Source organism: Acomys minous, assembly GCF_964271855.1.
Source record: "Acomys minous genome assembly, chromosome: 2".
NCBI lineage: Eukaryota > Metazoa > Chordata > Mammalia > Rodentia > Muridae > Acomys > Acomys minous.
In genome coordinates this window covers 13,776,380-13,801,715 of record NC_140484.1, presented here as the reverse complement: position 1 = coordinate 13,801,715, position 25,336 = coordinate 13,776,380, and the positions used below count along the sequence as shown (strand labels likewise).

General features: G+C 43.7%; 1 protein-coding gene across 4 annotated transcripts; it reads right to left on the bottom strand.

The window, feature by feature from the left end:
• PCGF6 (polycomb group ring finger 6) lies at positions 1–21,488 on the bottom strand. 4 transcript variants are annotated; one of them, XM_084763301.1, is made up of 11 exons: positions 21,031–21,488; positions 19,905–20,004; positions 19,716–19,812; positions 17,132–17,187; positions 16,976–17,035; positions 14,828–14,936; positions 12,208–12,235; positions 11,536–11,553; positions 9,572–9,670; positions 6,043–6,129; positions 1–1,030 (listed from the first exon to the last, which is right to left on the bottom strand). In XM_084763301.1, exons 1-11 carry the CDS (start codon positions 21,385–21,387, stop codon positions 974–976), a joined length of 1,068 nt encoding a protein of 355 aa, XP_084619427.1. In that variant the 5' UTR covers positions 21,388–21,488; the 3' UTR covers positions 1–973. The 4 variants fall into 4 exon arrangements, with proteins under 4 accessions (XP_084619427.1, XP_084619429.1, XP_084619428.1 ...); XM_084763303.1 differs by having other exon boundaries at positions 6,043–6,125; XM_084763302.1 differs by lacking the exon at positions 11,536–11,553.
• Positions 21,489–25,336: the final 3,848 nt, after the last annotated feature.

Sequence of the window (25,336 nt, the reverse complement as noted above, 5' to 3'; positions counted from 1 at the left end):
TAGGCTAAAATAAATTTTTATTAAATGTCAGAAGATTTATGCACAGTTCACAAATTCTTTACAAAACAGTTGCCAATGTCAGTCCAATTTTGTAAGTTTCTATACAGATTTGGAGATTTTGCTGTGAAATAAGTCTACAAAATATTTTTTAGAAAGCATCAGGATGCTAGTCTTAGGCAAAATAATGTTTAAAATTAAGTCTTCCTGAAAGCAAGGTTCTCAAAGACTCTGATTCTTTACCCCAGTGAAGAGAAAACAAACATTAAACACAGAACCAGTTAAGCTGAAACTGAGGAAACAATAAGGATTCTGTAAACTTCTGGTAATTCACCTGGATTTTTTTGCTACTGTTAGAAGCAGTGCCATTTATCAACAGCCATACTGAGAGTACTTTGTAACGCCTGTCCCAGTGGCACTGATATATGCAAATAACCCATCACAAGAAGCACCTCGTATTGAAAAAGAGCCATATCTAACAGGAGACAGTGTCTCCAGTAGCAGAGCTGAGTAACACTGCTTCAGTAGGATCAAGTTCAGACCAGACAGGAACGTGTAAGTGCCTAGCAGATTTGGTGCTGAGTGTGCCCTGCAGCTTAACAAGCAAAGCTGTTCTGCAAGGACACCTGCAGCCCACGCAGCCTGCAGGACAGACTCCTACCTCAAAGATGGGAAGCAACCAGCAACTTCCTTCTATTTGGAATCACAAGGAATTTTAAAATTCAGTGTTTTCAGATGTTTCCCCTGAGTTTTGAGGTTTTTTTTGTTTTTGTTGTTCTACATAGTCTCTAGTGAGGCAGATACATTCTACTGTTTCAAGTTGTACACACAATGCTAGGATTCTGGTGCTGGAAACAGAAGCTAGCTCGGAACAGCACAAAGCAGTGGTGGCTACATGTTTCGTGAGAATCTTTGGTGTAATGCAGACCTGCAGAAGCTCCTCACTCTATTTCGTTCCTCATATACCCTTGTATCTTCAAGTTATTTTCAAAGGAGAAACCACAAGACCATAATGAAGAACAAGTAGACCATCCTGAAAAGAAGAAGGGACTATTTTTAGTTCTTTGAAAACTAGTCATGTAAAATTTATGATCAAACCAAAACTGGCTTATTTTTCATAATATAACAGTAATGGGAAATTCTTTAATGTTAAAAAAGAGTACAAAGCCATCGTGATGGCACATGCTTGTAATCTCAACACCCAGGGAGGCAAAGGCAGTTGGATCTCTGTGAGTTCGAGGCCAGCATGGTCAACAAATCGAGTCCTGAGTCCAGGACAGACAAGACTACACAGAGAAACTCTGTCTTGAAATACAAAGGAGTACAAGATAAATTTCTTATTTACTGACATCACCAAAACCTCCTTATCAATGTATCTCTTTCTTTCATTTTATCCCAAGCTCAGTTTCCCTTCCCTCCCCAACATCCCCTTCTCAGCCCGACACCCCAACATACACACACCTTTCTTTCTCTTTTTCTGAGACCAAGTTTTGCAAGGTGGCTCCGGCTGGCCTTGTAACTGTTAAGACTGCAGGCCGGTACTGTGTTATCAAACCCCGGAGCTGGAGCTGCAGGAAATTATGCCTAACATGGGTGGTGTGAACCAACTCTGTCCAAGAGCACTACACGCTCCTAACTGTTCAGTCACCTCTCCAGACTTTTGGTCCCTTTTTAAGATGAGCTTCACTGTGTTGTCCAGCATGCTCAAAAATTTCTGGGCTGAAACAATTCTTCTGCCCCAGCCTCCTAAGCAGCTCAACTATAAGTGACCCCCGTAGTAGAAGTTACAGTCTTTTTAGTTTTTCAAGGCAGAGTTTCTCTATGCAGCCTTGGCTGCCCTAGACTGGCTTTGTAGACCAGGCTGGCCTCGAACTCACAGCGATCTACCTGCCTCTTAACAGTCAATTATGGCCAGGTGTGGTGGCCCACGCTGTAATCCCAGCACTCTGAGAGGCAGAGGCCAGCGTTCCAGGCTACAAAGTGAGTCCAGGACAGTCAGGGCGACACAGAGAAACCCTGTCTTGAAAAAACAAAACCAAAAAAGGCAATTATGTTATATAAATATGTTTTAACCCCAAGTGTGAGATATGGGACTGCCTTAGTTTATCCACAGCTGACAGTTGTCTTGTGTGGCTCAGAGAGGGGAATGGTCTTTGGCAACTGAGGACTCAAAGAGCAAAAGCAGAGAGAGAAGGGGAGGGCTTCGAGGAGACGGACGGAGGGGGACGAAGGCTGCTGGTTCTTCTGTTCTGCATCTGCTAGAAATCCTCAAGACTGAGAAGCAGCAAGTAGCTAGGAGCCCTCCACCCCCTTTCCCTTCCAACACTCGTTCTCTCCTACCTAGGGTTGGGGGGTTGGAAAGGAGGTAGAGGGTTAAGGAACCCCAAATAAAGAGTTAAAAAATAAGCGCCTACAGACCTACCCCAAACAGGTCAATATGATGACTCTCAGAAGCCAATTTGTGACTCTCATATAATCATAACTAACCAGGGGCATGCGTTTATGACCAAAAACAACTAAGAAAAGACCTAACTTTGCTCACAGACCATTTAACAGACTGATTGAATACTGGGTCTAAATAAAAACAAGACTCAATTTCTATAAATTGTAACAGATCTGTTCAAGAAATAAAATGTTGGGATGGGAGTGGTGGTGCATGCCTTTGATACCAGCACTTGGGAGGTTGGCTAAAGCAGACAGGCCAAAACTACAGAAAAACCCTATGAGGTGGGGTTGGGGTGGGGAGAGAATGTTTATTCCACATATACAACTTACTACTGTAATAAAACTTTTTATCTCTCACCCTATTTGCTGAAATACATTTTATATATTTTGCTTCCTCCTTGCAGACTGTCATCAATTGTCAGCCAACTAAGCTTACACTAAATATTTTAGATGCTATTTCCAAGTCTTTGTATGGGTTTTCTGTCTTTTTTTTTTTCACTGTTATTTTAACATTTCTGCCTGTTCATTTATTTTTGAAAGGTGAGGTGTTGTTTTAAAGGGTTTCTCAGGGCTTGGCAATTAAAGAGAGTTTACTGCTCTAGCAGAGGGCCCAGGTTGGGCTCCCAGTACCCACATGGCAGCTCACAACCACCTGCTAACTCAGCTCCAGGGGATTGGATGCTCTTTTGCCTCTTCACTCTTTTTTGTTTTGGAGACAAGGTTTCTCTGTGCATCCTTGGCTGTCCTGGACTTGCTTTGTAGACCAGGCTGATGATGAACTCACATTGATATGCCTGCCTCTGCCTCCGGAGGTCTCTTCCACTCTTGAGGTACACATAAACACATGCAGGAATGGTCTTTCTCACTGCACAAGCATGCATGTGTACACACACACACACACACACACACACACACACACACACACACACACACACACACAATCTATCTCTCAAATACACACAAATTAAAAACAAAACAAACCCCTCAAACCTAAAAGGTCAGCTTAGGCTGGCCTGGAACTTTCTACCTTCCTGTCTACCTCCTGTAGGCATGTTAATACCACATCTAGTCTAGTCGCCCTGGCTGACCTGGAACAAGACTTCCTGCTCCTGCCTTCTGAGTGCTGGGTAGGTTTAAGGGTCTGACTATGTAGCCAGCAGTAGCTTGAAATGAGATATTGATCCACCTTTCCAAGAGCTAGAGTTTCAGGTGTGAGCCATCTTGGTGTCAGGTCCTACTGTTGTGCTCTCACGAAGTAAGCTGTCCTCAGAAGGCATTACACTACTTTCTAATTACTACAAAACTAGCTAGAAAGAACTCACAGAAACTGTGCCAAGGACTCACTGTAGTAACACAGAAAAGATAACAGGCACATAAGCATCACAGTCCAATCATGCTCTCGCGTTTTCCTTCTTTGCTAAGATTCCATACATGGTGGTTTGAATGGGAACAGCCCCAAGACTCATGTTTGAATATTTGGTCCCATTTGGTGGAGCTGGGAAGGATTAGGAGATGTGACCTTGTTGGAGGAGGCGTGTCACTCGGGGAGGGCTTTGAGGTTTCAAAAGACTCATGCCAGCCCCGCATGGTGGCACACACCTTTAATGCCAGCATTCTGGAGGCAGGGAAAGGTGAATCTCTGTGAGTCTGAGGCCAACCTGGTCTACATAGTGAGTTCCAGGAGAGTCAAGACTACATAGAGAACCCATCTCAAAAACAGCAAGATAGTAACCACAGCTTTATTTCTTCATTTCTCACCCACTGCTCAACCCACTGCAATCTAGCTCCTGTTCCTGCCAATTCAAGTAAAGACAACAGGATCCTACAAAAGGATTTACAAACTCAAATGCTCACAAAGACCAGGAAAGTAACATAAATGAAGGCATCGGGCAAGTCTGATAGTCAGGAATGACAAAGATTAAGGGAAACCAAAAGGCAGATGCCTACCTGCAGGAATGTAAACATTTAAAATATAGAAGGTCAAATAAAACATGCCATACCATGTTTGGTCTATGAACTCTTATCACACCTGCTCTAAAGTAATTAGCATGATCAAAGTGAATGTCCATGTAACATAAAGATTCCATTACCAGATGTATATGCATACAAATCACACTTTTGCATTTCACTGTCATAGTTTAGAAATGAAATGCAGAACAATATATTGAAATACACACACAAAACTCAAAGTGTAGCTTACAAGCTGTCTCAAGATCTCAAAATTACTTCAGTTTATATTTAAGAAGGTACTTTATAAAATAATGCTTGTGATTTAAGTGTAATGTAGATGTCTATATTTTTTATAAGTATGTATATGTATCCATCACTTAAGTTTATGTTTTCTTAGTTGTTTAGGGTATAAGATGTTTTAAGGTCTAGATAGATGTTTTAAGTAGACAAAGATGAGATATGATATTGATTTACATTCAGAATTTTAGACTCACCAAGATAGGAAAGATATTTTCTTCAAGGTTGCCAAATACAAATAACCAAAACACTATGAACGTCACATTTATATAATTCCTGATTGTTTTGTGGTTCTTCTTGCTGTATGTAGTGTATTGTGTTTATGTATAAGAAAACAGTTTGTTTTCTACTCATATCTCTGTCATAGCCTGAACTTTTTTAAGTGTGTGCCAGTTTAGTCATGGTTTGTCCTTCACAGGTTCTCATGCTGAAAGCTTAACTCCTAGTGTGGAGTGCTGGAGACACAGGCTTAGGGAATTAGATCAAGGGTCTCTACTCCCACATGTGGATTAAAGCATCTCAAGGGAATGAATTGGTCAAATCTCTTGAGACTATATTAAAGACCTGGGCTTTTTGTTTTGTTTTTTCAGAGTGTTTCAAGTAGCACAGCAAGCCTCACCCTAGCTGTGTCGCCAAGGATGGCCTTAGCCTCCGGCTTCCACCTCCCAAGTGATGGTCTGTGTGCGCCACCACACAAGGCTGTTATAAACCAAGTGATGGTCTGTGTGCGCCACCACAGCCACCACACAAGGCTGTTATAAACCAAGTGATGGTGTGTGCGCCACCACACAAGGCTGTTATAAACCAAGTGATGGTCTGTGTGCGCCACCACACAAGGCTGTTATAAACCAAGTGATGGTCTGTGTGCGCCACCACAGCCAGCACACAAGGCTGTTATAAACCAAGTGATGGTCTGTGTGCGCCACCACAGCCAGCATACAAGGCTGTTATAAACCAAGTGCAGCTGCTTCCACCAGCACTCGTTTATGAATCTTTGGTTTTGTTTGACACAGTCTTAATATGTAGCCCAAGGTCCTCAAACTCAAGAGCAAGTGTGGGTCCACTGCAAGAGCACGCAGCGCTCTTAATCCCGGAGCCGGTTCTTCAGCCCTACGAACAGGGAACTTTTATTTTTATTTTTTATTTTTTGGCTTTTTGAGACAGGGTTTCTCTGTATAGCCTTGGCTACATAGCATTTGTAGCTTTGTAGACCAGGCTGACCTCAAACTCAACAGCTATCTATCTGCTGCCTCTGCCTTCCTGAGTGCTGCACCACCACACCTGGCTGAACTTTTATAATTCATTAAATACTCTATCTGTTCAGCATGGTCCTGATAGAAGTCCGAGACCTACCTGCATTGCGGCATCACCTATTGCACGTCGGATTTCCCGCAGAGTTTGGTACCGTTCCAGTAAGTGATCGCCACAGATGATATCTACCTACGGAAAGCAATGGGCATCACTCTCCTGCTTCAACACAAGTGAAGGGAGGTCAGCATGAGTACTTCAAGATTCTATTTTATAGTAGGCTTCTTAAAAATTAGAGTGATTTCTGTGTGCACACTTGTGCAGAGCCCAGAAAGCTGTTGGCAGGTGTCCTCAATCACTTTCTAACTCATTTTCACTGGACCGGGAGCTCACTAATTGATTAGGCTTGATGGCCAGTAAGCTCGGTGCCACCTGGCCTGGCTTTTCCTGAGGCTCTGAATCCAGGTCCATATGTCTGTTTGTCAAACTCTCCTGATAAAAGATTCTCGGGAAGTTTTTGAAGTGGGCATGGTAACATATGACAGCATCCTCAATCCGAGGGCATAAACAAGAGATGGAAGCTAGCTTGGGCAATTGTGCAAGATCCTGTCTTGAAATAAAAATTTGGAGGGCTAGAGAGATGTGTGGGAAAGATTAAGCTTTGTCACAGGTGGAAGCAGTCTCGGCTGGGCTTTACCCTTGGGGCACCCCATGAATACCTTATGACAGACTGAGTGGAGCCATCCTGGGCCTGGAATTCAGGAAGCAGACCTGGGAACCCCACCTGGGCTATTGTTTTTCTAATTGACCCTCAATGGGAGAAGGAGACCGCCCTTCCCGTGACTCAGGCACATGTGGAGCAGCGAACAGGCCGGACCAGCACCTGGGCCAGAGAGACACCTAAGGACCCGTCCCGTGGAATGGATACCGAAGGCTCACTCTTTTGTCCCTTTAACCTTTTTTCCTTCTTGTGTAAGCTAGTTGGGTTGTATAATAAAGTTTAATTGTTAAGAAACAGAGCCAACAGAGATGACTTGGTAGTTAAGAGCACTTGCTGCTCTTACAGCGTACTTTAGTTTTTGTTTGGTTTTGGTTTTTCGAGACAAGGTTTCTCTGTGTAGACCAGGCTGTCCTGAAACTCAGACATCTGCCTGTCTTTGCCTCCCAAGTGCTGGGATTAAGAACGTGTGCCACCACTGCCTGGGCAAAGTACCTGGGTTTAATCCACACAGCTGCTTACAGCCATCCCTAACTCTAGTTTCAAAGAAGCTAATGCCCTCTACTGACCTCCACAGACAATACAGGCAATATGCATACACATGGTACACACACATACATATGGGCAAAACATTCATACACAGGAAAAATTTAAATATCTAAATTTTTAAAAAAAAGATTTATTTAGTATCCAGTGTTCTGTCTGCATATAACACCTTCAGGCCAGAAGAGGGCACCAGATTTCATTGTAGAGGGTTGTGAGCCATCACGTGGTTGCTGGGAATTGAACTCAGCACCTTTGGAAGAACAGGCAGTGCTCTTAACCTCTGAGCCATCTCTTCAGCCCCCTAAATATCTAAATTTTTAAATAAATGAAAATTAAAACTTTGAAAAAGCCTGGGAGACAGACATTATGGCACACACCTATAAACCCAGCACACAAGAAATCAAGGACATACTGCCTCAACCCAAGGCCAGCCCAAGCTACATATTGAGACCTTTAAACTAACAAACAAAAAACAAGCCAGGGTATTGGTGCACGCATTTAATCCCAGCACCTGGTTAAGGAGGAAGGGGGCAGGTGAATCTCCCTGAGTCATAGGCCAAGCTAGTCATGAGAAATCCTGTCTCAAAACAAAACAAGCCAGGTGTGGTGGCACACGCCTTTAATCCCAGCACTAGGGAGGCAGAGGCAGGTGGATCTCTGTGAGTTCGAGGCCAGCTTGGTCTACAGAGAAAGTTCCAGGTCAGCCAAGGCTACACAGAGAAACCCTGTCTCAAACAAACAAAATAAAAACAGTAACAACAACAATAATAACAAATTGGGTGTCTAGAGAGAAGGTTCAATGGTTCAGAGCACTTGCTGCTGTTATAGAAAACTGGGGTTCAATTGCCAGCAGCCACAAAGAAGCTCACGACTGTATCTAACTCCATTTCCCAGGGATCCAATACCCTCTTTTGGGCTCTGGGGGCACCAAGCACACACACAGTACACACACTTACATACAAGCAAAATACTCTTAAGGACATCCAGGGCTACAGAGAAACTGTCTCTAAAACCCATAAACAAACAAACAAATAAATAAAATGGCTCAACAGATAAAAGTGTTTTGCCAGGCTAGCCTGACAACCTAAGTGTGATGTCCAGAACCCACAGTGGAGGTAGAGAACCGGTTCCTAAAGATTTCCCTCTGACCTCCACATACATGCTGTGGCATGTGTGCATGTACACACACAGCAAAACAGTAACATATAAATATAGAGAGGGAAAACTTTTATTTATTTATTTTTTTTGCTTGTTTGTTTTCTTCTAAGACAGGGTTTCTCCGTGTTGCCCTGGCTGTCCTGGACTCACTTTGTAGACCAGGCTGGCCTTGAACTCACAGGGATCCACCTGCTTCTGGCTCCTGAGTAAAGAGGAAACCTTTAAAGTCAACCTTGAGTTTGGAAAGGTCTGCACACCGGCATAAGTGCATGCCCATAACTCTAGCACTTGGAAGGTAGAGGCAGGGGGATCTGGAACTCAAGGCTAGCCTTGGCTCCATAGGGAACTTATAAGCAGCTTGAGCTATATGAAATCTTGCCCCAAAACAATAAAAATTAAATAAATACATAAGAATCATACTCTGAGCAAAATCTAGTCACAGGAGCAGCAGATATCCTAGAACTGGCCCACCTGGATATCACTTCCTAGCTCAACACATAATTAAGCCACCATGTTGTATAGTGGTTCTCTCTTCTAAATTGATTTTGTTATGTTAAAAAATGTCTCAGTGGGGCTGGGTATGGTGGCACACACCTTTAATTCCAGCACTCGGGAGGCAGAGGCAGGTGGAACGCTGTGAGTTCGAGGACAGCCTGGTCTACAAAGTGAGACATTAAGAGACAACCATTGTTGGTCTAGTTGGACCACAGCCTATAAAACACTCTAATAAATCTCATATGTACTAAATTATATATGTATATACACATTGTATTATGCATATATAATTTAATACACACACACACACAGTATCAGTTTTGTTCCTCGGGAAGAACCATGACTAAAACTGAGGGTAAAGGAGATGTGACTGTCTAGGAACCACAATACATCAACATTCCATTAACAGTCACAGTATAGGGGCTGGAGAGATGGTTCAGAGGTTAAGAGCACTGGCTGCTCTTCCAAAGGTCCTGAGTTCAACTCCCAGCAACCACATGGTGGCTCACAACCATCCATAATGAGATCTGGTACACTCTTCTGGCCTGCAGGAGTTACATGTAGGTAGAACACTGTATACATAATAAAAAAATAAAAATTTTTAAAAAGTCACAGTATTTACAACACCATAAAACAGCCACTACATGATTCTAGACTCTTAGTGCGTCAAAGGTAGTCTTACAACCCGACCTTTCCTTTCACATACATGTACTGTACCTGACAAGCTGGATCAAGACCCATTTTTCTTCTAAGAAATTTTTCTACGTGCCCAATAGTTGCTTCTCCTGAAACACGTACAAACTTCTTTTCCAATGGCTACAAAAACAGAGAAGACCTTTCAGATTATGTAAATGTATACCTACATAAAATGTACAAACTTTGAAGAAAATTTTAGAGCAATGGTGTTTCAGTGGGCTCTTAAAAGGGAAACTGCTGTGAATTTTAATCAATTTGTAGTCTGAAGAAAAAAATAGAAATTTTCAAATCTTTTAAATATATGACAACAAAATTTTTAATGGAAAGGCTTGTTAGTTTACTTTAAAAGCTCATGTAAAGCAAAAAGTCTGGTAGAATGGTACATGCCTGAAATACTAACACTTGAGAAGTAGAGGCAGAAGAATTGTAAGTTCAGAATCAGCCTGAAGTATACAGTTGGCATCCTGTTGCAAATATATAATATTAAAATACACACACACACACACACACACACACACACACACACACACACACACACATATATACATATACAGAAAGTCCAGGCATTGAGTGCCTGCTTGTCAAAGTTCCAACTACTTGGGAGAAGGTGACACAAAAGAATCTCGTGTTAACTTCACAGCAAGGTGGTAAATGCCTGGAGTTCCAACTACTTGACAGGCTGAGACAGCCTAGACAACACAGTGAGAAAACACTTAAAAAAAACAAAAACAACAAAAAAGAAAGACAAGCCATGGTAGCTCACACCTGTAATCCCAGTGCTCTAGGGGCTAAGGCAGAGAAACTGCAGCTAAGGACAGCCTAAGCTACAGGCCTATCTTTAACAAAGGAAAAAAAAAAAAGAAGAGAAAAGGAAAAAGAAAGAGAAAAGGGAAATTTTTTCTTTCTAAAATTTAAAATGAGAAGAAATCTAGGTACAAGTGGCTTGAGTTACAGGCAGCTGTGAGCCTCTTGACGTGGTGCTAGGTACCAACCGTAGCTCCTCTGCAAGAGCAGTATGGACTCTTCCTTGCTGAGCCATCTCCTCTGCCCCTTGCTGCCATCTTTTACAATTCCCTGTTCCAGATCCCCCAAAGGTATCTGAAGGTCTCCTTAGACTCTAGGTACTAGAATCACCTCAGACAGATCACCCCATTGTGAGAACATCTTCAGGCAGAAACAATCACCTCAAGAGAACTGAACAAACAATAAGAATTTCTCTGAACCACCTGGAAGAGGCAAGACTAAGATCCACCAGAGCACAATCTGACCAAAACTGAACTGTATACACATGTTGCCTCCTGCCCCAATTCTTCTGTTTGAGCCTAAAGTTACCAGGCAGGGTGACTCACATACAATCCGGGCACTCAGACTGAAGCAAGCAGCCTGCCAGGGATTCAAGGCCACACAGGGACACAGGAGTCCCAGGTTAGTTTGGGCTACAGAATGAGAACCTGTCTCAAAAACACAAAACAACAACCACAAAAGGCTATTCCAGTGACCCGAGGACAGACTTGAGTCTCGGAACCTCTTCATCTGTTCCTCGTCCTAATTTGGCAATATTGATTAAACCTCCTTTTAATGCTTCTCATCAATATATATTTTTTTCCAGACAGGGTCTCATGTAATCCAGGGTTGCCTTGAACTTGAACTTGATATGTCCAGGACAGGTATATATACCACATTTCCATTATGAACTCAGGGCTTCGTGCATGCTAGGCAAGTACGTACTGTATCAACTGCAACTACACCCCTAGCGCAAACTCCCTGTGTCACAGTGGGATTTGTGGCTGAGCCTTGTGTTGTGGGTTCATGGCTCTTCCCTTCAAACACTAGAGACAGGTACCACAAACAAGCAAAACAACCCTGACTCTTCCTTAGTAGAACTAACAGTCTGTGTCACAGGGATCTTACTTCCATAGCTGTCACTAGCTTGCTAGATATTTTCAACAAGTGACAAAGCACGATACAAAGTAGCGTATTCTTACCTCAAATCTCAGTGAGTGCTTGAAGTGACAAGTTAAGGCAGGTTAACTTCAGCCAAAAATGTTAAATACAAAAGTTTAAATTCACATTAAACTCTAAGCACCAACTACAAAAAGACACTTTGGAATTTTATTTACTTTTTTGAGATGGCCTTATTAAATAGCTCAGGCTGGCCTCTAATTTTTGATCCTCTTGGTGCAGCCTCCAGAGTGGTAGGGACACAAGCTTACACCACACTTGGCTCTTAGAATTTTTTTAAGTTACCACATTAAAGTCAGGCTTAGTGGTACATGCTTATAGTCATAGCACTTGAAAGATAGAGGCAGGAGGCTCAGGAGTTCAAAAGTCATCCTTGGCTGCATAACAAGTTCAAGGCCAGCACGGGCTACCTAAGACCTGTCTTCAAAAAATAAACATAAAATAATAAATTACCAATCAACATGGCATTTGGTTTTGTGAGTTATTTATTTTCCTTACTACAGTGGTATGAATCAGTAATAATCCCTACTTAGTGTCTCTTACCTTGAAAACTAATATAGTATTACTGCTGTATTTCATAACTTACTTGTCAAAGATTTATATTTTAATTGAAGATAATCTCTACTTGGTTACTAATCTGATTCAGAATTTATATCTACAGCATTTTTTTTATAAAGTAAACAAAAAGGAAATACCTTAAAGTGTCCTGTGTCTTCATTAGCACTGAAAAAAAAGTTAATCAAACTTAGTATTTTAAATTACATGCTTAATCATAAAACAAAAACAATATAAACATTTCAGAAGCAACGATTCATTTAACTTGAAAAGGATTTTTTGTTTTTGTTTTTTTGAGACAGGGTTTCTCTGTGTAGCCCTGGCTGTAGATCAGACCGACCTCGAACTCAAAGATAGTTTGCCTCTGCCTCCCAAGTGCCAGGATTAAGGGCATGCTTTTCACATGTATCTATTTACAGTGATCTCGTGCTGCTGCTCATGTGGAGGTGGAGATCTGAAGACAAGCGTGCAGCAATCAGGTCTCTCCTTCCAGTATATGAGTTCCTGGGGTCTAACACAGGTACAGAAACTGGGAAGCAAGTACCTCTCCCTGCTGAGCTGTCTCATTAGCCTCATTTTTATAATTATGTCTGAGACAGGAGCTCATGTATCTCAGGCTGACTTTGAATTCCTGTCTCCCTTGCCTCCACCTCCTGAATGCTGGGGTTTTAGCACACCGAGGCAGGAGGGAGGGTTGAGACTGAGTCCCTGAGTAGTCTGGCTGCCCTGGAACTTGAGATGTAGACCAGGCTAACCTCAAACTCACAGAGATCTGCCATTCTTTGTCTCCCAAGAGCTGGGATCAAAGGCATGCACTACTGCATCTGACCTTTTTTTTTTTTAAACATGGTTACCTAAATCTTTGAGAAGAAATGTAACTGTCACTTCTGCCACCTAGTGGTGAACAAAGGCAGTTTAATAAAGTATTTTAAACTTTCCACACTTCATTTCCTAAGGGGTGATTAGTTACTTTATGAGACAGGGTATGTAGCCCTATATGGTTGGAAACTAAAGGCAAGTACTACCCTGCCCAGTCTAATTTTAAATTAAAAAACAAAACAAAACAAAACAAACGAAAAAGACCTGCCTTGCAATTGACCCTTCAGGTTATTAAACCCGAGGGAAGGGAACAGGCTGTCACGTAGTCAAGGCTCTGTTACACTAATAATGGTTTTGTTTCTTGGTTGTGTTTGTTCTATTAGCAATGGTTTTGGTCAGGTTTTCCTTTAGGGAGATGGGGCAAAAAGAGACATGGTCATGCTATACAGCTCAGGGTACCCTGAATGAAACGATCCTCCTTCATGTTGGGATCATGTGTGCTACTGTGAGATAAGGAAACCAGTTAATTAAAAAAATTTTTTCTGAATCTTAAATATTCCATAGCTTAATATTTCATAATTGTTGGGTTTAATTTGTTTATCGAGGCCTGGTGGCACAAGCTTGTGGTCCCAATATTTGGGAATTCCTCAGGCATGACGATCTAGAAAAAAAATTTTTTAAAGATTTATTTATTATTTGTACAGTATTCTGCCCACATGTGTGCCTATATGCCAGAAGAGGGCACCAGATCTCATGACAGTTGGTTGTGGTGGTGATTGCTGGGAATTGAACTCAGGACCTTTGGAAGAACAGACAGACCGTGCTCTTAACCTCTGAGTTATCTCTCCATCGAGGATTTAGAATTTTTTTTTGTTTTGTTTTGTTTTTTCCGAGACAGGGTTTCTCTGTGTAGCCCTGGCTGTCCTAGACACACTTTGTAGACCAGTCTGGCCTGGAACTCACAGCGATCCCCTTGCCTCTGCCTCCTGAGTGCTGGGATTAAAGTGCCACCACACCCTGCTTAGAACTAGTCTCTTAACAAGCTTTGAAACAGGACAGCCAGGGGCTACTCAAGACACAGACACACACACACACACACACACTACCCACACCCTGCTTTGAAAAACCCAAAAAACAAACAAACAAACAAACCAGGCAAAGCCAGGCAGCGGTGGTGCACACCTTTGAGTAGTTTTCTTATTTAGCTTATAATGGATTGCGGGGCCTTTTCTTTCTTTCTTTACTTTTTTTTGGGGGGGGGGAGACAAGGTCTATCTCTGTAGCCTTGGCTTTCTTGGACTGGCTTTGTAGACCAGGCTGGCCTTGAACTCACAACAATAAGGCTGTCTGCCTCCCAGAGGGATTAAAGGTGTGCACCACCACACCCGTCACAGCTTTCTTCCTTTAAGAAGAAATGGAAATGATTCGGCAGCTAAAGTACTTGTTGATCTCGCAGAAGACCCAGGTTCCCAGCACCCACACAGCAGCTCACAACTTTCTGTAACTCCAGGTGCAGGGGATTCAACACCTTTCTCCGATCTCCCTGGGAAGCAGGCATGTACATGGTACACAAATATAACATACATGTAGCAAAACATTCATATGCAGAGGTGACCTTCATTCACATTGTACTATGGTGTGTCTCTGTATATTCAATTGTTAACTGCTGAACCAGCAGTGAGCTAAATGCTAACAGAGTCTGGTGCTGCCATGACTACTGAGGAATCTCCTGTCTCAATGTTGTATAAAGTTACTCCCCAATGATCTCTGATTAATAAAAGAGGCTGAAGAGCCTGTGACTGGACAGAGTCAGTAGGTAGGACTTCAGGTCTCAGTCTTGTTGGGGCAGGGAGAGGGATGGGGGGGCAGAGATGGGGAGAGAGAGAGAGAAGAGAGAGAAGGAAAAGGAAGAAGCAAATGATAGATTTTTAGGTCGCTCACCCAATGAACTCGAGTAATAACGACATATCAAGTTCAGGCGGGATGCGAAAGACCGACTCCAGGACTTTTTTAGTTCTTCCTCTGCTGGAAGGGACTGGCTGTGGAGCAGCTATTGAGAAAGAAACAAAGAAGCTAATGTAGGATTAGAATGTTCACAAATCGAGATCTTTAAAGACTGAATCACACAAGTATTACAACTATGTTGACTAAATTATTATAAAGCCCTAACCAGATCTTCTCCATAATAACACCAGTTAATCTGCCAAAAATCAATGATGTTTTGTTTTGTTCTGTTTTTTGTTTGTTTGGTTTGGTTTTTTGTTTGTTTGTTTGTTTGTTTGTTTGTTTTGAGAAAACATTTCTCGGTGTAACCCTGGCTGTCCTGGACTCTCTTTGTAGACAATCAGGCTGGCCTCAAAATCACAGCAATCCACCTGCCTGGGATTAAAGGTGTGTGCCACTATGCTTTAAAAAAAAAAACAACAAAAAACAAAAAACAAAAAAAACCCAATGTTTTTAAGGTGGGAAAAATGGCTCGCTGATTAAAGATGCTTGCTGCCAAGCCTGAATCTCTCCCCTAGGACACAAGTGGTGAGGTAAGGAGTATTCATGTCTCCTGAGGATATCTGTGCAAGAAAGCACAAACACATGTGCATACATATACATGCACATTCTCTCTCTAAATAAACATAAATGTAAAAAGAAAAAAGAAAACAATAAAATTAGCAGAAAGCTGGGGGACCACTCCACAGTGGAAAGCAGACATGTGACTGATTTATCAGAGCCACAGAGTCCACTAAAACAGTAATAGCATTGGGCTGGAGAGATGGCTCAGAGGTTAAGAACACTGGCTGTTCTTCCGAAGGTCCTGAGTTCAATTCCCAACAACCACATGGTGGCTCACAACCGTCTACAATGAGATCTGGTAGTTTCTTCTGTTCTGATGGCTCACATGCAGGGAGAATACTGTATAAATAGTGAATAAATAAATCTTTAAAAAAATTAAAAAAACAAAACAAAAAAACAGTAATAGCACTTATGGATAACACTTTACAAATACCATGCACAATACTCATGCTTAGCATATGATATGTACTTTCATTTAATCCTTACAAATGTGCTATATCTACACTTTTTAAAAAACTGATAAACTCAGCCTTAGTCGGTTAAACAATTTGCCTAAGGTCACCAAGTAACAGAAGAACCAAGATTTAAACCCAAATCTACCTGACTTCCACATTATTACTAACATCATAAAATTAAATTCCCACATGCCCAGCATTATTAAAGCACTCCTATTGATTGGGCAGTGATGGCACTTGCCTTTAATCCCAGCACGTGGGAGGCAGAGGCAGGTAGATCTCAGTGAGTTTAAGGCTAGCCTGCCCTATAGAAAGTGTTCCAGGACAGCCAAGGGTACACAGAAAACTAGGGAGATGGGAGGTGGGAGAGGAGGAGAAAAAGAAAATACTGGTATTAATGTGTTTATTGAAATGTGTATTCATCTTTATTTTATAGGTGTCCATTATTGGTATTATTTCCTAAAGTCACCAACCCTAATAAAGTGGCAGTACTAAGAACAAACTCACAAAATCTAGCTCCTGAGTGTGTGCTACACACATATTATGTCTCATTATGTTGCCCAATCTGGCCTTGAACTCACAGTAATCCTCCAGGCTCGGTCTTCTGAGAGCTGAGATTACAGGCTTGCCCTACTACAGCCAATCCTCTTAATTCTTACAAACTGTTAGGTTATACTGCAGCATTACCTGCAAAATAGTTCTCTTTGATACTATAACCAGCTGGTCCCAAAAAGCACTGGTGAGTCTCAACCAATCTGACACAGCCTAAGTGTGCAGCGCCCTTCCCTGGGTTTGAGTCTTAGACTGTCTGAAAGGCGAAGTGAGCGCAACAGCAGGAATGCGCAGTCATTCACTTCCTTCTGCTCCTGACTGTGCTGCTCCCGGTCTCCCTGCCCTGGCGGCCCCACAATGTGACGCAGCCTGAGCTGTGAGCGAAACCTCTTCTTCCCTGAGCTGCCCCTCCCAGGCCTGTTTTATTATGTCACAGACCGGGAATGAGGACTGTGTCCCAAGGACAGTTTTTTCTTTAATCTATGAATACGTGACAGTACACATCCAAACTTACCAGGTTTAGGTACTTCTAGACCTCTTTCCTTATAGAAGTCATGCATCTGCTTTTTTTCTCCTAAAAAAATGATAAAACACAGACTAAATTACATTTAAGATGTAACTAAGAGTCAAAGACTTTGGGAATCACAACTATGAAATAAAAGAAACTTACTTTCCTCTAGATTGACGACTAATTTGTATACTATGTCTTGTAATTGTCGGTCCAACCTAATAAAAAAAGTATGGAGAATCCAGAAAAGTGAATTTTGTACAAAGTAAATCCGCTATTTTCCTTCAGGAGCAGACATCTTTTTTTTTTTTTAATTGTAATTAAATTTTTAAATGTTTTATTTATTTTGTTTTGTTTTTCAAAACAGGGTTGTTCTGTGTAGCCCTGGCTGTCTTAGAACTCACTCTATAGGTTAAGCCAGCCTCGAATTCCCTGAGATCCACCTGCCTCCGCCTCCCAAGTGCTGGGAAGAAAGGTATATATGTCACTATGACAGGTCAGGAGTCAGACATCTTGATTCATCAGAGTGAGGCAGTACTCACAGTGACTAAAATATACATCATCTCAGAAAAATCAAGGAATTATATGTAATTATAAGCATTCACTGGGTAGTAGTGGCACACACCTTTAATCCCAGCAGCGGGCGGCAGGTAGATCTCTGTGAGTCTGAGGCTCGCCTGGTCTACAAAGGAGTTCTAAGACAGCTGGACTACACTGGGAAACCATGTCTCAATAACAAAACCCAAACAAACAAAAGCATTTCATAGATTTTTGCTGTTGTTATTTTTCGAGAAAGGGTTCCTCTGTGTAGCCTTGGCTATCCTAGACTCACTCTGTAGACCAGGCTGGCCTCACACTCATAGAGATCCGTCTGCCTCTGCCTCCCAGTGCTGGAATTAAAAGTGTGCAACGCACAGCTTAATAAATTCTTGAATAGTTCACTAATTGTTCCTTGATCTTGTACACTCAGTAAGAATGAGAACTTATTGGGCATGGTAGCTCACACCTTTAGTCCCAGCACTCAGGAGGCAGAGGCAGATGGATCTCTGTGAGTTCAAGGCCAGCGTGGTCTACAAAGAGAGTTCCAGGACAGCAAGAACTACACAAAGAAACCTTGGGGGAAGAGGGGAAGAATGTGAGTTTGAGGACAGGAACATTTTAATTCTTGTGTTCCATCTCATCTGAAGAGATGGTTTAAGCCAGGCGTGGTGGCACACACCTTTAATCCCAGCACTCGGGAGGCAGAGGCAGGCGGATTGCTGTGAGTTCGAGGCCAGCCTGGTCTACAAAGACAGTTCCAGGACAGCAAGGGCTACACAGAGAAACCTTGGGGGGAGAGGGGAAGAATGTGAGTTTGGGGACAGGAACATTTTAATTCTTGTGTTCCATCTCATCTGAAGAGATGGTTTAGAACAATGGCTGCAAACTGAGGGTGGTGGCGCACGCCTGTAATCCCAGCACTCGGGAGGCAGAGGCAGGTGGATCGCTGTGAGTTGGAGGCCAGCCTGGTCTACAGAGTGAGTCTAGGACAGCCAAGGCTACACAGAGAGACCCTGTCTCGGGAGGAGGGTGGGGGGGAAGCACTGGCTGCTCTTTCAGAGGACCTAGATTCTATTCCCAGCACCAATATAGCAGCCTACAGCCACCTGTAACTCCAGTTCCAGGGGATCCAGTGCCCTCTTCTGACCTCCAGAAACCCGAAGTACATACGTGGTGCACAGGCACACATAAAATTAAATATATATACATACCTACATATACATATATATATATACACACACACACACATGTATATATATATATATATACATACATATATATATAATGAAAACAGGTTCAGCACTACACTCCTTTTTTAAAAACGTGTGTGTGTGTGCGTGTGTGTGTGTGTGTGTGTGTTGCCTGTGTGAGGGAGTCAGATCCCCTGGAACAGGAGTTATACTTGTGAGCTGCCATGTGGGTGCTGAGAATCGAACCTGCATCCTCTGGAAGAGCAGCCAATGATCTTAACCACTGAGCTGTTTTCTCCAGCCCTTTAGTCCTGTAATCCCAGCACTCAGGAGGCAGAGGCAGGTGGAGCTGAGTTTGAAGCCAGTTCTCCCTTCTTCCTCTCTAAGGAAGCAGGAGGGAGGAAGACTCAGTTAATCTGTTGGAGTGGTCTACAGTGGATGGGCTCACTAGGACGGCCATTGTCTTAGGGGTTCTAGAAGAGTGACCTACATGCTGCAGAGTGGAAACGCAGGTTACAGTATTCCCACCTGAACTTGGATGATTGGGTTAAAACACCCCCATCACCCGGTGTTTGGTTCCTTTTCTTTTCCTTTCCTTCCACCACCTTTGCCCTTAAAATCTCCAGCAGATATCAGAGGTACACTGTGCTTTGCACACGTTTCTTTCTTTTTTTTTTTTTTAAGATTTATTTATTTGTTTATTATGTATACAGTGCTCTGCCTGCATGTACACCTGTAGGCCAGAAGAGGGCATCAGATCACATTATAGATTGTTGTGAGCCACCATGTGGTTGCTGGGAATTGAACTCATGACCTTTGCAAGAGCAGTCAGTGCTCCTAACCTCTGAGCCATCTCTCCAGCCCCCTGCACACATTTAAGTAGTTCCCTTTCTTCTAATTTTGATAGCATTCAGAGAATTTACTCCCAACTGCACAATGTCCAGATTTCAGGGGAAAAAAAATACTTAAGATAATCATTGTATATGTGAGTACATTTTAAATGCATAGATTCTTACCTTATATTATAAAGAGGCTGTGTCTGGTGGACAACTATGTTGCATTTTGGGCATCTGTTGCTATAGTAAAAGTGTCTTACAATGCAGCTTTTACAAACTATTGGAAGAGAAAATGTTTAATTTAGGATGCTTTAAAGACATTCCAAATTTTAAAAATATTATTCAGAAACATGTGAACTATATGCTTACAGGTATGAAGACATTCTGTGATGGTCGTTGCATCTATTAAGTAACCTTTGCAAATGGAACACAAGATGTATGGGGTCAGTTCAGCAAGGTTAACCAGGCGCTGTAAGTGCAACGGTCACAGTTTAGAATCCAAGCCTGGGGAGTCTATATTCCCGCTTACTCACATTAGCTAGGACAGAAAGAACATTTGAAGCCAGGAGTTTAAATCCAGGCCAAAGCAAGACTGGGAGCCCTCATTTCAAAACAATTTAAGCCAAAAATCTCAAGATTTCATTCTCTGACAGACACTTTGTTTTACAACCCCACCCCACCCCGACCAGCCTGGACTCCCAATATTACCAATGATGACCCTGAACTTGCAGCCTCCACCTCACGAATGTTGGTAGTAACGGCACTACAAGCGTCTACTACCACACGCAGGGTAAACAGTACTGAGTAAGAATCGAACTCAAGCCTCTTGAAGGAGAAGGAAACACTTTACCAACAGGTCTACACACTCCACCTCCCGGATGCCTTCCTTTACAAATTAGTTACAAAAATGGATAAACTGCACTACCTTGTTACAAGAAAACAAAACCCGCCCGGTGGTGGTGGCGGCGGCGCCCGCCTTTAATCCCAGCATTTGGGAGGCAGAGGCAGGCGGAGTGCTGAGTTTGAGGTCAACCTGGTCTACAAAGTGAGTCCAGGACAGCCAAGGCTACACAGAAAGACCCTGTGTTTGGTTCTTCTCGAAAAAGAAAAAACAGAAAACCAAGCCCTCTCCGTTATTACTGAAGGACTGATCACCCTCTCAATGCCCTGCAGAAAACGAATACGTCCCCGTCTGACTTGCAGCCTCGGGGGCGGAGGGGTGGGATCGGTTCACGAGTAGCCTCAGCCGTCCAACCCCCTCCACGTCACGCAGCGACTTTCTTTATAGGATGAAGAGGCGGGACCCAGAGTACCCTAAGTGCTCTGCAGGGACTTCACAAAATAAACCAAGCCGGAGAGGCCACGCCTGGGTGGGCGGGGATGGAGGTCTACACAAGTGCAGCGAGCTCCAGCGACAACGGCAACCGCAGGTCTGCGCCCCGCTGGGTCCCAGAGGCCGCCGAGGAGCTGCCAGGTCGGGCAGGGTCATCGGTACCTCTTCCTCGTCCTCGGAGTCCGGCCGCCCGGTCTCCAGGCGCAGCGAGAAGTGGCTCATCTCTTCCTCCTCCTCCTCTTCCTCCTCCATCTCCTCATCCTCTTCCAACTCCTCGTCGTAGTCCTCGAAGCGGCCTCTCAAGCGACCCAGACTGCGCTCGGGCTCCAACTCCGGGGGCCGAGATCGGGAGCAGCCCGGAGCGCCCGCCTCCGGCAGAAACGCCGGGCCCTCCTCACCGGCCGCGGGCGCCGGGGTGAGGGCGGGCGGAGAGATGGGAGGCGGAGGTGGCATGGCTGAGTCTAACTCAGCCTCGGAGGCGCGAGGGTTCCCCGTGGCGTCCGTCTCAGCCTCCTCCATGGCGCGGCTCAGAAACCAAGCGAGCTAGGCGCGCGAAGAGACGGACCTCTAGCGCGCGAGTGGAGCACGAGCCCACTTTCCTCCCAGTGCGCAGGCGCCGCCGCTCTGCAGGGGCCGCTGGGAAATGTGGTTTACCTAGGGACTGCCTAGGTGAGGCGGAGCCGCACAGGTGTGGGCGGGGCGTAGGAAAGGAAGCTCACCCAATTTTTGTGCAATTCTCTCTCTCTCTCTCTCTCTCTCTCTCTCTCTCTCTCTCTCTCTCTCTCTCTCTCTCTCTCTCTCTCTCTCCCTCCCTCCCTTCTTTCTTTCCTTCCTTCCTTGCTTTTTTGGTTTTTTGAGATAGGGTTTTTCTATGTAACAGCCTTGGCTGTCTTGGACATGCTTTGTAGACCAGACTGGCCTCGAACTCACAGAGATCCACCTGCCTCTGCCTCCCAATTGCTGGGATTAAAGGCGTGTGCCACCATGCCTGGCTCAGAGTCAGGATTCTGATAAACACCATAAAGAATAATTATAGTGATGGATACTATCTATTAATCATTGACCGTTCTACAAACCTTTTTACCTGACATCTGTGTATACCCCATTGTTTGAATAGGCCTGAAACAGGAGAGAAAATCCAGAATAAAGTGAGCGTGCATATGAGATCTCAGAGTCTGGGTAAGAATAGATCTCACGTCACAGAGGCAGGTACATTTCAAAGGAGTGCTTCGGGAAAATAGTCAGTCAGCGAGGGAGAAAAGTTAAGACACAGGGAAAGTTGCTTACTCTTTTCTATCTTCAAGGAAATCTAGAACTATGATTGACCCTTGGTCAACCCCTGGAACTGTGGTCATTAGCGTTTATTTTCTGTCAATGATTGATGGTTTCGATGTGTAAACCTGGGGCAGTGAAGCATGCTGTGCCGGCACATTGCCATGTACAAACGACAGGATTTATGACATTCGCGCATCTGGTTTCATTGTTGGAGAACTGACCTTATTTATTGCATATGAGTGCTTTATCTGCAGAAGAGGGCATCAGATCACATTATAGATGGTCATGAGCCACCATGTGGTTGATGGGCATTGAACTCAGGACCTTAGGAAGAGCAGGCGGCTCTCTTAACCACTGAGTCATCTCTCCAGCCTCCCACCCCCAAGAACTGACTTTTGAGACAGTTATGGCTGGCTATGTAGCAAGACAGCCATGGTTTTTGTTTCGGTTTTGGTTTTGGTTTTTCAAGACAGCGTTTCTCTGTGTAGCCTTGACTGTCCTGGACTCACTTTGTAGACCAGGCTGGCCTTGAACTCACAGCGATCCGCCTGCCTCTGCCACCCGAGTGCTGGGATTAAAGGCGTGCGCCACCGCGCCCGGCTCATGGTTTTGTTGTTTATTAGTTCTTTTCTTGGTTTTGTTTGTTTTGAGACAGGGACTTGCTATACAGCCTAGGCTGACCAGAAATCCACTATGTAGACCAGGCTGAAGTCGAACTCATAGAAATTTGTCTGTCTCTGCCTCTCAAGCGAAGAGATTAAAGAAGCTGGCCCTGACCTGCTACTGAGTCTTGTGTTTTCAGAGGATTACTATGTTTTTGAAGCCATGAAAACGTCTGGAATACTTTTTTTTTTCAACTCTATTATCGTCATTATCACTATGTGTGTGTCTATGTTCGTGTGTGTGCATGATGTGTGTGGGAGGGAGGGGTGTGGAGGTGACAGGACAATTTTGTAGAGTTGGTTCCTCTCTTCCACCTTCTTGTGGGTTCCAAGGATCAAACTAAGATCATTGGGCTTGCATCATGGGGTGGTGAGCACCTTTACCTGCTGAATCATCTTGCCAGGCCCCTTAAATACTGTTGTTGTTTTTGTTGTTTTTAAATTTTTAATCTTTTAAAGATTTATCTATGTATTAAGTACATATTGTTTTGCCTGCATGTATACCAGAACTCATTATAGATGGTTGTGACCCACCACATGGTTGCTGGGAATTAAACTCAGGACCTTTGGAAGAGCCAGCAGTGCTCTTAATCTCTGAGCTATCTCTCCAGCCCTGTTTTTTTTTTTCTTTAAAGATTTATTTATTTATTATGTATACAATGCTCTGTCTTCATGTATACCTGCAGGGCAGAACAGTGCATCAAATCACATCATAGATGGTTGTGAGCCACCATGTGGTTGCTGGGAATTGAACTCAGGACCTTTGGGAGAGCAGTCAGTGCCCTTAACCTCTGAGCCATCTCTCCAGCCCCGTGGCAGTATGTGGGTTTTGCTTTTTGTTGTTGTTGTTGTTGTTGTTGTTGTTGTTTTCCCAGACAGAGTATCTCTGTGTAGCCTTGGCTAGGCTCGATTTGTAGACCAGACTGGCCTCGATCTCACAGTGATCCGTCTGCCTCTGCCTCCCAAGTGCTGGGATTAAAGGCATGCACCACTGTGCCCGGCTTTTTTTTTTTAAACAGACTTAATTCACTTTATTTTTCTTGCATAAAAACCCTTAAGTGGTATCCTGGAGCCTCAGTTCTCTGAACAGAGACTATGGTGTGAGTTTTCACAAGATGATCAATGAATTCCTGATAAAGAGACTTGGTGAACACAATCTCTTTCTAGAGGTTGAGTGTCAGGTAGCTGTAGGTCTTGGAGATGGCATCAAAAGTGGCCTTGGCAAAGTTGCCCAGGGTGGCAGTTCAGCCCCTGGCTGATGTGTAGCAGTCATCAATACTGGCATCATCAGTAGCTTCTTGGGCATAGGAGCAGAGACAATACTAGTGCCTCTGGCAGCAGGGATGAGATGCACCAAGACAGAGCCACAGCGGCCTGTCACCTTGCATGGAACAGTGTGTGGCTTGCCAATCTTGTTTCCCTAGTAGCCTCTCCAAACAGGGACAATGGAAATCTTGGCCAAAATGATGGCAGCGGCCACCTCTTTGGAGCACTTAACATGAACAGCAACATGACCATTGCAGTCTCCAATAGTAACAAAATCTTTGAACCTGGTCCTCTGGCCAGCCCATGTCTGTTTCTGCACTGGCATGATCTTTAGAACCTCATCCTTTAGGGATGCGTCCAGGAAAAAAGTCAATAATCTCGGATTCCTCAATTGGCAGGGAGAACATGTGGGTCTCCTCCAAGGACATGACCTTCACATGCCCTTGACCAGGAGGCCTGGCTTGTACTCCTTGTCTTCCGCTTTCCCTTCCTGAGCCCTGCAGCCTTGACCACCGGCCTTAGCAATGACCTTGTTTGGCCCTATTTTTTTTTTTAACAATTTTATTTGTGTTCCTCAGTGTCTCTGTCTCCCTTCCACCAACCCCCCAACACTAGGTAGGAGAGGAAGGTTAGAGGGGAAAGGAGGCGTAGACCTTGCCTTTCTCAGAGTCTTTCTGCTTTCTCCAAGCTTCGGCCACCACAGTCTCCCACTCCTGCCACCTCCAACCATTTCCTCAAAGCGGTCTGTCTGTCACAGTGCCCACCGGGTGCCTTCCCTCTCCCCCGGGGCTCTGATGTTTATACCCTCTCAGAGTCCTCAGGATTAAACGAACTGCAGCTCCTCTCTGAGGCAATTATCAGCTAAAGGCAGCTCTGTACATGTGGGGTTAAAACAAAAACATATTTACAATAACTGAGTTTTTTTTTCAATAACTGAGTTTTTAAGGAAACCAAAACTTCCACTACAACTATGTCCCCTAAGACACCTCTCTCTTCCGTGTTTAGTGTTTACGCAAGAAAGAAGTCCCATAAATACCTTTGATTAGATCTGCTTCCCTTCACCTGACAGTGCTGGAAACTAAACACAGGGCCTTACAAATGCTAACCGATTGCTCTACCACTGAGCCACATCACAGAATCCTGAGAAGTTTTTGCATTTAGATGCATACCTTACACCATATACAAGATTAAATCTAAACTGATCCATGAACAAAAGAAAAAAGAAAAAAAGAAACTAAGCTGTAAAAGAAAACATGGGTGATTTC

Coding starts and splice junctions, on each gene's coding strand:
- PCGF6 (XM_084763301.1), bottom strand. CDS start 21,387: ATGGAGGAGGCTGAGACGGACGCCACGGGGAACCCTCGCGCCTCCGAG. Junction 20,005..21,030: donor ACTCCGAGGACGAGGAAGAG/GTACCGATGACC, acceptor TTGCACTTACAG/CGCCTGGTTAACCTTGCTGA. Junction 14,937..16,975: donor TCTAGAAGTACCTAAACCTG/GTAAGTTTGGAT, acceptor CTTTCTCAATAG/CTGCTCCACAGCCAGTCCCT.